Source organism: Gastrolobium bilobum, unplaced genomic scaffold (assembly GCF_033153095.1).
Source record: "Gastrolobium bilobum isolate Gb01-03AN ecotype WA unplaced genomic scaffold, APGP_CSIRO_Gbil_v1 utg4848, whole genome shotgun sequence".
Lineage (NCBI taxonomy): Eukaryota > Viridiplantae > Streptophyta > Magnoliopsida > Fabales > Fabaceae > Gastrolobium > Gastrolobium bilobum.
Window position 1 is genome coordinate 424603 of NW_026899359.1, and position 16236 is coordinate 440838.

General features: G+C 38.0%; 1 protein-coding gene across 1 annotated transcript; it reads left to right on the forward strand.

The window, feature by feature from the left end:
* Positions 1 to 3394: 3394 nt before the first annotated feature.
* On the forward strand, positions 3395 to 15570 carry LOC133289887 (putative E3 ubiquitin-protein ligase LIN). The gene is made up of 15 exons (XM_061487913.1): positions 3395 to 4201; positions 5170 to 5400; positions 5506 to 5591; positions 5672 to 6835; positions 6926 to 7070; positions 7210 to 7467; positions 7630 to 7936; positions 8281 to 8405; positions 8480 to 8596; positions 9408 to 9539; positions 9616 to 9738; positions 10002 to 10112; positions 10201 to 10347; positions 10484 to 10729; positions 15553 to 15570. Exons 1-15 carry the CDS (start codon positions 3404 to 3406, stop codon positions 15568 to 15570), a joined length of 4008 nt encoding a protein of 1335 aa, XP_061343897.1. The 5' UTR covers positions 3395 to 3403.
* The last annotated feature ends 666 nt before the right edge of the window (positions 15571 to 16236 follow it).

Genomic DNA, 16236 nt, shown 5'->3' on the forward strand with positions numbered 1-16236 from the left:
GTTTTCATCATCACTATCTTTCAAAGTCAAGCTATATATTAAAAGTAAAGATCGTTTTTGATCCCTAACAAAAAAACACGGTCTCCACTTTAGTTCCTTACAAAAATAAATTAGTCAGTTAGTCCCTAACAAATTCAAGGTGAACCCATTTTAGTCCTTTTGAGGGACTAATATGGGTCTTTTTTTTGAATTTGTGAGGGACCACGATTTCAACTAAATGGGTCAACTTTGAATTTGTTAGGGACTAACTGACTAATTTATTTTTGTAAGGGACTAAAGTGGGGACCGTGTTTTTTGTTAGGGACTAAAAATGGTATTTACTCATATATTAATTTATCAAAATAGTTATGTACCTATAGTTTAGACAACAGAGCAATTGATGGTTAAATTTATACAAAGAAAAGAAGAGAAAGCAAAATAAGAATAAATAATCATTAATATATTTCTATAAGGTCTATGAGAAAAATTACTTGTCTGTAACGTTACCCATACTAACATCAATAATTTTAAGACAATCCTGTGTCGACCATATATGGCCAAATAGGTCATCATGAATAATTGAAACTCAAAATCCTTTTATATGCTGCACTGAGTAGTGTAAAGTGTAAACAACCGATGATGAATCAGCTTCCAAGAATAAGACAAAACAGCTACATGTGACTTGAAAATCTGTATTTACGTATATATGTGAATAATGATATCCAATGCTGCACACAACACAATCTCAAAGGACAACGACATGAAAATAGCACCCCACCAATCACGTCTCCAACAACAACAATGCGCGGGCTTAAGTTCTGTTTTTCTAATTATCTTTCATTTGAAGCAGCCTTTTTGCATCACAAGATTTTTCATGGAACATGTTGATGGAAACTACACGCTTGCCTTGACTATCAAACGAGATACCTGCAAGAAAGCATGAGGAATATAGCAGCAATCATGGCCAGCAGCATGAGGTGGTATAAAGTCATAAACATCATTTCCACCGCCCAATTATTCTTCTTTTAGATGTTCAAGATGTGACATGCATCGTTTCTTATTCGATCTTTGTCCCTGCTGGTCGTTTTGATGTCATAATTTCTTCTTGTCTTTTGCTCATTTGCTCAAATTTCACTTTCCAATAGGGCCTAGTAGTTGGTACTTTTCTTTCTTGGGCATTGTCAAAAATTAAATGTTAAAAATACAAAAAAGAAAAAAAAAATTGATCATGGGCCAGGGCTTTATGTTCTGATGAGTCAAGATATAAATAACCTGATTGGCAACTGGCCCATATGCTAGGTCTTGGGTTGTGGCCTTGCCCTTACTTCTGAGATTGTATAAAATAATTAGACTGACCAATATTTTCAAAGCATGACCATGATTTTTAGGAATTAAATTAATTATACGATGCAACTAGGATTTCATAGCTGTATACTATTTCATTTCTTCAATCAAATCAAGACACTAAACCACGTCAAATTAATGCAAATCGATAAAAATGAAATATTAATTTAAATAACTTTGAAGTAGTCGTAACAATAAGATGAGAACTGCCGAATTAAATCCAGCATGCGTCCCGGGGAGAATTTTTTTTTTTTTGTGATATGATTAACGGTCAAACCGAGCCGGCTGGGCGGCAAAACGGGTCCCACGGTTCATGTTTTGCCGCGTAATTTCAAAGTGGTTAGAGTTACTAAAATGTCCTCACTCTTTTGTCTTTACTCTCTCTCCATTTCCGGTTGCACACAGCTGTGGAGATGTTGCTATGTTAACTTAACCCCCAGTTTTGATTTCTCATACCAAATTGCCTTAAATCAGATCTGGTAAAAGTTTGTTTTTATATTTTTTTAAGGGAAATAGTTATCTTATTTTGCTGGAAATATCTTATCTCATGTGAGTGAGACAATTTTCTATGTGGAGCCCACTTTATAATTAAAAAAACAAAAAGAAAAAAACAAATGGGCACTGTTGCTGTGAGTGCAGGAAAAAAATCTCAATTCCTGCTGCAGAAGAAAACATAAGCCCTTTTTTTAAACTTTTCAACGTCTCTACTTGTATGTACCGTGTTTAATATTGATGGGGCAATTACTATAGACCCATTAAATTATGTCTGTCCTTTCACCATTTTTGAATGCTATTTTGACTGTAATTGTAAAAAGACATAACTACATAACACTACTGGACCAGTGTTTTAAAATTTCACCCATCTCCCGGGTCAGAGTCACAAGTTGAATCTTATATGTATATCGACCCTTTCGATCTCCAAAATCCGGCTGAGTTGTAGTGACTCCCGGGTCAGAGGGGGTCACTGAATGTTTTTTTTTTTTTTTTTTTAAATTTTCACGAAACAACATCGTTTTATTAAAAAATAAAATAAAAATGCTTGCAAACCTAAATCTAATCGTTCTCTTCTCTCCTAGTGTTAGAGAATAATATAAATCATTAAAAAGACCCTTACTCAACACCATAAGGTGTTTTGGGTTGAGGTGGTTCTTTACATATATAAAAGTTTGAGTGACCATAAGGTCACGAGTTCGATCCTCACGGCCCCCACTTGTGGAATTAAATAAAAAGCACAAAAGGTAAACAAAAAATTGGGTTTATGCAATATCCACTCTTCAAGCCCAAATGGCTCTTGCGTGAGTTTGAAGTGGTTCTTTACACCTAGCGACATAGACGTCTTCAATCTTCACCTCGTTGCCGTGAATCTTCTAGAAAATGTAAGAATTCTATCTACTCAAATGAAAACCTTATGATCGTCGATGGAAAACAAAAACTCATTTTTACTTTCTTTAAATTTTCCTTTGTCAGGGATCTTCTCAAAAGAGGGGTCAACGTAGTGACCCAATTAGAATATGAGTTTTGTACTTTGGTATTTTAATACTTTAATTAGGTTGTGTAATATTGACTTGTGGTAATAATATGTGAATTATGTTAAGTATATTTTGAATTTTTAATGATCCTTGGTTTGTTTTTTAATATTTTCATATAGAATATATATATATATATTTATATTTTTTTAATATATAAAATCGGGTTAGCATAGTGACCCATGACCCTCCAGTTGAACCCGTGATCCCTGACTTTAGCCGAGTCGATGGCCGGGCCAGATTTTTAAACACTGTAGTAGACCTATAACTTTTTAGAGGACTGTGCAAAATTCGTAAGACTTTGATTAAAATCTCTATTAACTAATTTACAATATGTAATAGATATTATATTTTGTTAACTAATACTAATTTCTTACAGCAACCTTTTTTTTTTTCGTTGTAAAATATAAAGGGTCGCATTAGTCATTTTACAGGCTGCCGTCCGAGACTTTTCGTTCCGGCAAATTGAATCAGTTACTGATATTCAGTTAACGTCATAAACCCCACAAACAGAGCAAGCTTTCGAGCATCTCACTTCCATTGCCACCGCTGCCATGACCACCGTAACCGCCACCACTCGAGCTCAGATCCTTCGCCACACCACGGCATTCATCTCGAGCGTCCTTTCCCAATCCGAACTCCGCCGCCACCTCATTGCCACTCTCCACCGCGAAACGCCGATTTCCAACCAAATCACCTTGAAACACCTGAACCTCGCCGCGGACAGTCTCGAAAGAGCAATCTCCTACTCCAGCCCCGCCATCCGCATCTCCTCCCTCACCATTGCCGAGAAGCTTCTCCTTCCTCTCCCTGAATACCCTGTCTCCTCCTTCCTTCTCTCCCTCATTCGCAACCTCTGCAACCGCCCAATCGAATCCGCCATAAGCCTCCTTCGAATCTTCCATTCGAAGCCTTCCCTAGCCCGATCCGAAATCGCGCCGGCTCTCTACGAAAACCTCTTTTCTCTCCACCTCTTCCCTGTTTTCCGGTGGTTCGATGAAGAGAGAACACGAATTTTGTCCTCAGCTTCTGCGAGTTTGAACCATGACAATACGATTGATGATAACTCGGTTTGGGACGAGTCCGTGGTCATGCCTAGCACGAAATCGTTGTCGAAGATGAGCGGAGATCAAGCCTCGAAGCTGAGGGAGTTGGAGAGAGAGTACCAAGAGGTTCTGAATGAGAATTGCAGAGTTTTTGCAGAGTACTTCAAAGAGGTTTTGGTGAATGAAAATGGAGACGCGTCAATTAGTCCACCATTGTTGATACTGAAGAGCGCCAGAGAAGGTGACAGTAGGGAGAACAGAGAGGAGGAGATACGAATGCCTGTGTTGGAGAACGGACGGTATAATGTAATGTTGTATTCCACTATATATGCTTGTTTACGAATTTATTGCTTTTTTATAATCAATTTGATAAGTGTTTACCTTTGTTATCTTAATATCTTGTAGTACTGATAGAATTTTATGATATCTAGATGCAGAAACCTAAAAAAATTCACAACTTTCATGTTTCATGTTTCATGTGTACTAACCATTAAACAACATGGAGATCAGAAGTTTTTTTCTTAAATAGTTTTCAAATTATTGTAAAGTTAGAATGCTCATTCACTTTCTAAAACATTCTAATTTTTTTATTGTTTGGATTTTAAGATAATAGAGGGTTACTTGTAAAGGCAGCTAATCTTTTGGAAGATATGCCTCGACTTTGGAAGGATTGGCCAGCTTTAATGTCGTGTTTCTTTGGCACTTTTCTAGAATCAAGTTAACAATAATCGGGTCAATTTTGAAAATTTTGCTGGCCTGTGTGATTTTAAGACCTCCTTTATAGTTTATACTAAGAGAGAATGCTAAAATCTCATATGGGGAAAAATGGAAAAAGAAAAGCTTATTGAATTGGCTTGTTGGGTCAAGTTTGCACTTTGCAGCAAACAAGAGAAGTATTGGTTCTTTGCTCATTTAGAGAAGATTTTTTCTCCAGCATAATAATGGAGTTCATGATGTTTCACTATTTAGCGAAACCTTACCATGCAGATTTCATTTAAATTGGAGCTACTCAAAATTTGTCAGGAGTAGTACATACTACATAGTCACTGTCCGTGATTTTCTAAACCAAATGAATGAATGGATGATTTTTGTTTTGTGATACTTTGTTTTCTAATAGCTAGGAAATAAATTTGTATTTGAACTGAGGCCCCTAGACTGGAATATATGATTATAGGGACAACTAGGAGTTTCTTTTGCATTGGGTTTGACAATTTCAGGCACATGAATTTCATGATCATTCTGTCACTTTTTTTTCTACCATCTGATTCGTGCAGCCAATATGGTCCGAAAGGGAAGCATCTATTGAATTTTTGAGCAGCAGTTCTAGCAGCAGATCCTCTCACGCATCATTTTATCCTCATAGAGTCTCTCCGAGAATCCTCAAACCCCATAAATCTTCAAAAAATTGGACAACACCAGTCTATTTACACTCGGCCTTTGAAACTGAGTTTTCTTTAAATGAGAATTTTCTTTGTTCTTCCTCAGACTCTGAAGCAGAAAACGAGGTAATTGATGATACCAAGAGGGGAAAAAAATCCAATGAGGACTGAATTTTCTATGCTTGTTCTTTTAGTTCTTTAAATGCTTAGTGATGTATCTGTGTCCTGTAGGAAAAGGACAAAAATATGGCATTGTTGGAGCCTCAACAAAGCCAAACCCACGAACAAATGCAAACCATCTTCAAAGAATCCACGGGGTACGTCATATTTAAATGCCATTCTTCATTATTTCGTGGTCTGCGGCATTTTCGTAAACTTGGATTCTTTCTGCTTCTAGTTCCCCAGATTATCCTATGGCAGACTTCGATAACCCTCCCTATGGAAATGGGAAACATACACCTCCAAAGGACTTTGTCTGTCCAATAACAAGTAACATATTTGATGACCCAGTGACTCTTGAGACAGGTCAAACATATGAACGTAGAGCTATCGAGGAATGGTTCAATAGAGGGAATTCAACTTGTCCTATTACTCGCCAGAAGCTGCAAAATACCAAGCTACCTAAAACAAATTATGTGCTCAAACGCCTAATTGCTAGCTGGAAAGAACACAACACAAATTCGGTTCCTCCACCACGTGAGAGTCCATACGAAAATACCGAGGCAGTAGTGAAGTCAACAATGCCTTCAACTTCTCCTGATAGTGTTATAACACAAGCCACCTTGGATGGGATGATTAGTGAGTTACGCAATGCAATCAATAATCTGTATATGTCAGAGATTCTCGAGGAATCTGAAATGGCCGTGCTTCAAATTGAGAAGTTGTGGAGAAGAGTGAATCTGGGAGTGGATATCCATAGCATGCTATCAAAACCTCCGATAATTAATGGCTTTGTGGAGATCCTTTTCAATTCTGTTGAGCCCCAGGTGCTGCAAGCAGCAGTTTTCCTTCTGGCCGAGATGTGCTCTAGAGACAATGCTGTTATTCAGACCCTTACGCGTGTGGACACTGACGTGGAATGTATCATGGCTCTTTTCAAGAAAGGCTTGACAGAGGCTGTTGTGCTGTTGTATCTCCTAAAACCTTCCACTATAAGTCTTACAGAGATGGTCATGGTGGAGTCTCTGATAACAGTTTTCTATAAGAAAGAGGAAGACTTGGTTAAGATGTGTTTAAAGCCCAAAACAGCTGCAGTGCTTTTACTGGCACGGATTATTGGAAATGGAAACGGTGAAGAGATGAATGCATCTTCTGTTGTCAAGACTGTGCTCTCTGAAAAAGCAATTGGAAATATTATTGGCAGTTTGGGAGCTGAGTGGGCAGAGGAGAGGATTGCTGCAGTGGAGATCTTATTGAGATGCATGCAAGAGGACGGGACTTGCAGGAACACCATTGCTGATAAAGCAGAATTATCTCCTATTTTGGAAAGCTTCATGGGTGCAGCTGATGAGGAGCGTTTTAAGATTGTTCAATTTTTTTATGAGTTAGTCAAATTAAATAGGTATATCTCTTTCATTTACATGTTTACATTAATTAAAGTTAAACTAATCTACTTTTTATGTCTGATCACTTCCGATTGGGTTCCCTCCAGGAGGACATTCAATGAACAAATCCTTCACATTATAAAGGAAGAAGGACCTTTTAGTACAATGCATACACTCCTTATTTATTTGCAGACAGCCCTTCAAGACCAATGTCCAGTCATGGCTGGCCTTTTACTCCAACTTGATCTTCTGGTATGAATGTTTGATGCTCACTAAATCTTAAAGATAGGAACTAATTGTATGATGTCTAATTACGCTATCTTTGTATTACTGCCTTTAAAGATAGAAATCTGTGGTAATATGGAGTTAATATTCATCATCCCATTTGTAGCTAGAGCCAAGAAAGATGAGCATATACCGTGAAGAGGCGATAGATACTCTTATTTCATGCCTGAGAAACACAGATTTCCCTGCTTCTCAATTAGCAGCTGCTGATACAATCATGTCACTGCAAGGAAGGTTCAACTTCTCTGGAAAGCCTCTTACCAGAGAAGTCCTTCTTAAACGTGCAGGTATTGACAGAAGTTCCAGATGTCTTGTAAAGGTGGATCAGATCAGCAACTTCTGCCCAGAAATTGAAATAACTATAGTAAAGTTCTTCAAAACCCTTCCTGTATTTTGAGTTTCTGCTTTCTGCTTGCCAAACATTCTTTCTGATTGCTTATTTTTTGTTTGGCATCAATCATGATGTTATTTTAAAGATAATGCTGTAGAGTACTTTGTGTATTTATTATTCAATTCGAATCGACAGGAAGAAGAGAAGGCGGCTGATGATTGGGAAAGAAAAATTGCATCTGTTCTGGCGAACCACGAGTTCGGTATACTTTTTGAGGCTTTAGCAGATGGCATGAAGAGCCGAAATCCAGAAATACGTTCAGCATGCTTTATATCAGCTACGTGGCTCATATACATGTTGACCATACTACCAGATACGGGGATTCAAGGAGCAGCCCGTGTCTGCTTGCTGAAGCAGTTCATAACTAAATTAAATTCTGCTAAGGACATAGAAGACAGAATCCTTTCTATGCTTGCTCTCAATAGCTTTCTTCATTTCTCTGGTTAGTTTCACTAACAAAGCCAGTTTTTGCAACCTTCATTTAAAAAATACGGTACAACTAGATAATAACAAGCAAAAATCTTGTCTAAGAAGGAATAACTGCAGATTGGCAGTTCCTGGAGGCATGATAAATCACTCAAATACAGAATTCAACATAGATTTAAATCAGATACTGTCTATATTATTGTTGGCTTCTTTATTAGCATATTATTTCAAAAAGATGAAAATAGTTTCTGTCTACATGAATCTATGAGCTTTTTAGTAGATTTACGTGTTCAAACTCCTGCATTTCATTGTTATGTGAAGTAGAAAAATGGTGATCGTACTTGATATTGTGAATTTCAGATGGCTTACGGGAACTAACTTCCTATACTAAGGATATCTTAAAAGGTTTGAGAGAGCTAAAGAGATTCTCTACCTTGGCATCTGAAATGCTAGAAGTTCTGGTTGAAGAGAATGAATCTAAAGCAGTAAGTTTGGTGTATTCTTAATCCATTTTCTACTATTGGCATGGACGATGATTTAAATTTCTTTATTGGAACAGGATATTTGGATACATAAAGAGCTAATTCAAGAAGATTGCAGTGAGAATGGAGAAGTGCTATCTGTCATTTGCTTTAAGGATAAAACTTTTTCTGGCCATACAGATGGAACCATTAAGGTAATTAGAGTTAGTATTGTACGTAAATGATAATGAATAATAATTTTAATTATTGAAACAAACATATAATTTTTTTTGTAGTCTGCACGAGAACAGATTTCTTGTATCTGTTGTAGTTTATTTAAATATTTCTTTCCTTAGAAAAATACCAGAAAATAAATTATTATATGTCGATTTGTGAAATTACCATAGAGATGAAATTAGGTACAAGAAAGACCTCAATACATAAAATTTACTCTTATCAATTAAATTGAAATTCATTTTCTTCATAGTGACCTAATCTCTTATTCTACTCTCCTTTAGAGGATAACACGTGTAATTCTTAAGTTCTCTTCTTTCAAATTTTGAATTCAAATTCTTTTTCGTTAATTATGCTTAGATATTTTATAATTTTAAATATTTTTCTCTTAATCTATATTTTATAATTCTACATGAATTTAAAGAAATCTATGTAATGCAAAGGATACTTGCTAGTATCTATCTATCTATATGTATGTATGTGTGTGTTTGCTTGGAAGATTGAATAGCTTGTGTGTGAGAGACAAAAAAGAGTGGATTTTTACGCCACTTGCTTGAAAGAATGAATAGCTTGCAAGACCACATTAATGGTTTTATATCATACTTATCTCTCTTTTTCTTTTTTTTTGGATACATATATCATACTTCTCTAACAGCTCGAAAAATGACAAGACATACCTGACCATTAGCAAAATATTTGGGTCTCGGTTGCATATCATAGAATGGATTTACTTGATTGAATAGCTCTTACCGTAATATAAGCTTATTGGAAAATACTTTGCGACTTCTGAAGGTCTGGACATTGAAGGATAGCTCATTCCATCTGTTGCAAGAGATCCAAGAACATATTAAAGCTGTGACAAACTTGGCAATTTCTGAATCTGGTGACAGGCTATACAGTGGTTCACTTGACCGAACTGTAAAGGTAAAATTTTCTGCAGTTACTCTAAACTCAATGTCAGGCAGCCTGCTAACAAAGGTTTTGTTTCGTTGAAGAACAGGTCTGGTCTATTGGAAAGGCAGCAATACATTGTGTACAGGTGCATGACATGAAGGACCAGATTCATAATTTAGTTGTAACCAATAGCATAGCTTGTTTCATTCCGCAGGGGACTGGTGTCAAGGTACTCGATGAAATTATAAATACATGTTCTTCTTTGAATTGGGGGGGTGGGGTCTTATTATGAATGCCTTTCTGTCACGCACACACAGAGAACATTATGTTGCACCTTTCCCTTCCTATATATTGCTCACGCACGAACTGGGTAGCAACAGATTCTGCTACTTCTTCACCCCTAATACTGAAAATGCTAAACAATTAGTTCATACATACTAACTAAAAGAAGCAACATCATTATGTACTGAAATCACTTTTCTCTTTCATCAGGTTCATTCATTGAACGGAGAATCGAAGTTGTTAAATTCTAATAAATATGTGAAGTGCTTGGCTCATGTTCGTGGGAGATTATATTGTGGATGCCACGACAGTAGTGTTCAGGTATCAACGTTTTAGAAGTGCGACATAGTCTAAATCCAATGTGATGCTATCTCAACATTCTTGTAATAATATTCTTGTGATATTTCAGGATATAGATTTGGCCACGGGAACAGTCAGCACCATTCAAAGTGGTTCTAAAAAATTACTTGGGAAAGCAAATCCTATTCATGCGTTGCAAATTCATGGTGATCTTATATATGCAGCTGGCTCTTCCTTGGATGGATTTGCTATAAAGGTATCTCACAGGCATATGATAAAATAAATTACATTTCTTGCTAGAAACATAGGGATTTTCATGATTTATTGAATTTCAAAGCATAGAAATTTTTGAGCTAGTTGATGCTAACTGTTTTACACATATATGTGTCAAGATATGGAACAAATCCAATTACAGTATGGTTGGATCACTGCAAACTGGATCGGAAGTGCGGACTATGGCAGTGAGCTCAGAATTAATTTATTTGGGGTGCAAGGGAGGAGCTGTGGAAATTTGGGATAAGAAAAAGCACAATAGAGTTGACACGTTACAAATGGGTACGAATTGCAAGGTTATTTGCATGGCTCTAGACAGCCATGAAGAAATTTTGGTGATTGGAACTTCAGATGGCCAAATTCAGGTACCTTTAATTCATTCAATAAATGAACCTACTGTTTGAATTTTAATCTTCAATTGATATATTCTATTCTATTTCATACCTTACGTAGCATCTGACTGTCTCCAAACCCAATAATGATAGAAGACTCTGCACTGGGCCAACTTTTTATACTAAAACGTTTGTATACATTGTTGAATAAACGTTAAATGTGGAGTTATGTGTCAGTTTAATTTTTAATGAGTTTAATTTAGCAGTCAGTTTAATTTTTAATGGGTTTAATTCAACAAACGTTAAATGTCAGTTTTATGTTTTTAAGTTTCTGAAGTTATGTGAGTTTATTGTGGTGTTAAGTGTCTTTATTGTAGAGTTACAAGTTTTGTAATTTAAAAATCTATTGTTTGAATGTAAAAGTTACTACTTCTGCTTTTGTTTTTACTCTTCTCCTAACAAATTGGTATCAGAGCCAATGGAGAGTATGACCGGTAATGTGCCGCTACCCCGACTTACGAAAGCGAACTACGAGAATTGAAGCATCCAAATGAAAGCTCTTCTCGGGTCTCAAGCGGTTGGGAGGTCGTCCAAGAAGGTTTCGAAGAACCGGCAACTACCGCGGGGTATACGGAAGCTCAAAACAAGGCGTTGAAAGAGACGCGATCGAAAGATAAGGCGACTTTGTACATGTTGTTCCGAGCTGTTGACGAGTCGGGCTTTGAGAAGATTGTGAGTGCAACAACTTCAAAAGAAGCATGGGACATTTTGGCAAAGGTGTACAAAGGTGCCAACCGAGTTAAACAAGTCTGCCTTCAAACTCTTCGCGGCGAGTTGGAAGGCATGAAGATGAAGGAGTCGGAAGGTCCGATGTGCGAGTTGTGGAGAAGATTTTGAGGTCATTAACCGACAGCTTCGAGAATGTCGTATGTGCCATAGAAGAGTCAAAGGACCTAGCAACGCTCACGGTCGACGAGCTCGCTGGTTCTCTCGAGGCACACAAACAACGCAAGAAGAAGAAGAAGGAGGAGAAACTTGAGCAAGCACTTCAAACAAAGGCAGCAATCAAAGATGAAAATGCACTTTATTCTCAAAACTTTAGAGGTAGAGGGTGTGCCCGTGGAGGTCGAGGAAATGTTCGCGGTGGTAGAGGTCGCAGTCAAGAAGGGTATTATGAGGAGAAGAGGAATTCAAACCAACAGAATTGGCGTGGAAGACGACGCGGTCGCGGGAGAGGCGGTCGGTCAAATTATTCCAACATCGAGTGCTACAAGTGTGGCAAATATGGTCACTATGCAAAGGATTGTGACTCTGATAAGTGTTACAATTGTGGTCAGGTGGGGCATTTCGCGAAAAAATGTCGATTCGAGAAAAAGGTGAAAGAGACAACCAACCTAGCCACAGAAGATGAGGCGAAAGAAGGTCTTCTCATGATGACACAAAACGAAGGCAACACCGACATGACACAGTGTGGTACCTCGACACGGGTGCAAGCAACTATATGTGCGGGCACGAGCACCTATTCGGAGAGATGCGAAAGGTGGAAACTGGACATGTGTCGTTTGGAGATGCGTCGAAGGTTGAGGTCAAAGGCCAAGGTACAATTTGTTACTTACAAAAGGATGGCTTAGTTGGGTCAATCAAGATGTGTATTACATACCAGACCTCAAGAGCAACATCTTGAGTATGGGGCAACTCATGGAGAAAGGTTATTCGGTACTTATGCAAGGCCGGATTTTACACTTGAAAGATAAGCAAGGGCGTTCGGTCGCTCGAGTTGAAATGGGGAGAAATCGCATGTACAAGCTGAATTTGAAAAGCGTGCGAGAAAAAATGTTTGCAGGTAGACGTAGAAGACAAGGCGTCGCTGTGGCATCTCCGTTTTGGTCACCTACATCATGGTGGTCTAAACGAGTTGGCAAAGAAGAACATGGTGCACGGGCTACCAGACATGGACTACGAGGGAAATTTTTGTGAAGAATGTGTGCTCGGCAAGCATGCGAGAACTTCGTTTCAAAAGAAGGCAGAATATCGGGCTAAGCAACTTCTTGAGTTGATTCATACTAACATATGTGGACCAATCACCCCTGAATCTTTTAGGGGTAAGAGATATTTTATTTCCTTTATTGATGATTTCTCACGAAAAACTTGGGTTTATTTTTTTGAAAGAAAAATCTGAGGCGTTTGAGGTGTTCAAAAAGTTCAAAGTGATGGTGGAAAAGACAACCGGTAGACACATCAAATCCATACGATCTGATAGAGGTGGAGAGTATACTTCAACAGTTTTCATGGAGTATTGTGAGGAGCAAGGTATAAGTCGGTTTCTAACCGTACCGTACTCTCCACAACAAAACGGTGTGGCCGAGAGGAAGAACAGGACCATTCTTGACATGGTTCGGTCAATGCTCAAGAGCAAGAAGATGCCGAAGGAATTTTGGGCAGAAGCTGTGTAATGTGCCATCTATGTGCAAAATCGGTGTCCACATGCGAAGTTGGATGATCAAACCCCGCAAGAGGCATGGAGCGGACAAAAACCGACAGTCTCTCATCTCAAAGTATTCGGTAGTGTGGCCTATGCACACATGACGGATCAGCGAAGAACGAAGCTTGAAGACAAAACCAAAAGGTATATTTTTATTCAGTATGATGAGAAAACAAAAGCATACAAGTTACTCGACCCGATAAGCAAGAAGGTTGTGGTGAGTCGTGATGTTCAAGTTAATGAAGCAAGCGGTTGGGATTGGAATAACTCAATGGAGGTTATCATTGAAGTTAGAGAATCATCAACTGTTACACCAACAACCATACCGACAAATTCTGAAACTACTGATGATGAAGATGAACCGCGACAACCCAGAATGAGAAGTTTGCAAAATTTGTATGATTCGACAAATGAGGTACACCTTGTATGTCTTTTGTCGGATTCTGAGAATATAAGTTTTGAAGAGGCGATGCGAGACAAGAAGTGGCAAACTGCCATGGACGAGGAGATTAAAGCAATTGACTGCAGCAACACATGGGAGTTAGCGGAATTGCCGAAAAGAAGTCAGCCCATTGGTGTGAAGTGGGTGTTCAAGAGAAAGATGAATGCTCAAGGTGAGATAGAACGATACAAGGCACGACTTGTTGCAAAGGGATACAAGGGAATCGACTATGACGAGGTGTTTGCTCCTGTTGCTAGAATGGAGACAATCCGATTACTCATTTCACAAGCGGCTCAATTCAAATGGCCGATATTTCAAATGGATGTCAAGTCGGCATTCTTGAATGGTGTGCTCGAAGAAGAAGTCTACATCGAACAACCACCCGGGTACATGAAAATCGGAGAAGAAAAGAAGGTGCTGAAATTGAAGAAGGTGTTTTACGGGATGAAGCAAGCACCGCGGGCATGGAATACGCGTATCGATACATACTTCAAGGAGAATGGGTTCGAGCAATGTCCCTACGAACATGCCCTTTATGTGAAGAAGAGTGGAGGTAATTTGTTATTTGTTGCTCTTTATGTTGATGACCTTATTTTTTTGGGGAACAATGATGAGATGATACAAGAGTTTAAGAGCACAATGGCACGGGAATTTGAGATGATAGGTCTGGGTTTGATGAAGTTTTTCCTTGGTCTGGAGGTGAGACAAGGAGAGACAAGTATTTTTGTGTGTCACAAGAGGTATATGCAAAGGAGATCTTGAAGAAGTACAAGATGGCAGATTGCAACCCGGTTTCAACACCAATGCAACCGGGTGCAAAACTCTCGAAGTTCGATGGAGGAGAACGAGTCGACGCGAGCAAATATCGGAGTTTGGTGGGAAGCCTTCGCTATCTCACATGCACAAGGCCAGACCTTTCGTTAAGTGTTGGCATTGTAAGTTGGTTCATGGAGGAGCCAGATTATTCACATTGGAAGGCGTTGAAGCAAATCCTACGGTACATCCAAGGAACAGTGTCACTCGGGTTATTTTATTCAAATTCGGAAGATTACAAGTTAATTGGGTACTCCTACAGCGATTGGTGGAGAGACTTAGACGATCGGAAGAGCACTTCAGGATATGTGTTCTTTATGGGTGACATGGCATTTACTTGGCTTTCAAAGAAGCAACCGATCGTGACGCTCTCAACATGTGAAGCTGAATATGTGGCAGCGTCTTGGTGTGTATGTCATGCAATATGGCTCAGAAATTTGTTGGGCAAGTTGGAGCAACAACAACTCAATGCGGCTGTGATACGAGTTGATAATAAATCGACAATTGAGTTGGCAAAGAACCCAGTCAATCATGAGAGAAGCAAGCACATCGACGTTCGGTTTCACTTCATCCGAGATCATGTGAAGGAAGGAAGTGTAGAATTAGTACACGTGGCAAGTCGGGATCAGGTCGCGAATATCTTCACGAAATCGCTACCGACGGTACTCCTTGACAACTGCAAGAAATTGATCGGCATGAAGGATGGCAGAAGCATTTAAGTTTACGGGGGAGTTTTGTTGAATAAACGTTAAATGTGGAGTTATGTGTCAGTTTACTTTTTAATGGGTTTAATTCAGCAATCAGTTTAGTTTTTAATGGGTTTAATTCAGTAAACGTTAAATGTCAGTTTTATGTTTTTAAGTTTCTGAAGTTATGTGAATTTATTGTGGTGTTAAGTGTCTTTATTGTAGAGTTAGAAGTTTTGTAATTTAAAAATCTATTGTTTGAATGTAAAAGTTACGACTTCTGCTTTAGTAAAAATCCTTTGTTTTTGCTCTTCTCCTAACATACATGTCATCCACATATCAAGTAGCATCTATACTTCTTCCAAATCATATATAAACAAAACTGTAAAAATAAAGTATTTGTTAACAGTTAAAAAATATCTGGTAATTGCAGGCTTGGGGAATGAATTAAGAGAGGATGCTTCAAAGTACTGGTACAGGAAGACAAATATGAACTTACCTGACAACATTAAATTCATTAAACCATAGAAATGCTTTCATTTTTTTAGGTTCGTTGTGAGCTGTATATAGCTCAAAGGTCATACATACAAGTGCCTTCCTTGTACATAGATTGACTTACTATGTAGATATATGATTGGTTTGCTATATAAGCATGAGATTTTCATTTTATGCTTTCTTCTTTTTTATATTTTTTTTCTTATCTTCTTTTGCTTAAGGGTATGTTTTGATGGGAGGTTTTATTAGGGAAAGAAGAGGTGGGAAAATTTCTCCTTGAATATTCTAAAAACCACTCAACAATCATATCACAATTAGTATTATCGTCAAATAACTAAGATGTTTCATCAAAAGCAATACAAAATTTTCCTTTTCTTAATTACCCTAATGATATGGCATTTTTTTGGTATATGGAATTTTTTACGGTGAAGGATCATATATATATATATAAGTTCTTTTCTTGTAATTATTAGGTCACATCACTTGTCCACTGCTCTAGAAAGAAAAAAAAACGTCTCTAGCTTCATGGTCACACATTTATTAGATGCTTGAGCAGGTGAAAACGTACTGCTAAAAGAAACAGTTTTGACGCTCCTAACGGGATTAGTTTTAGGGTAAATGA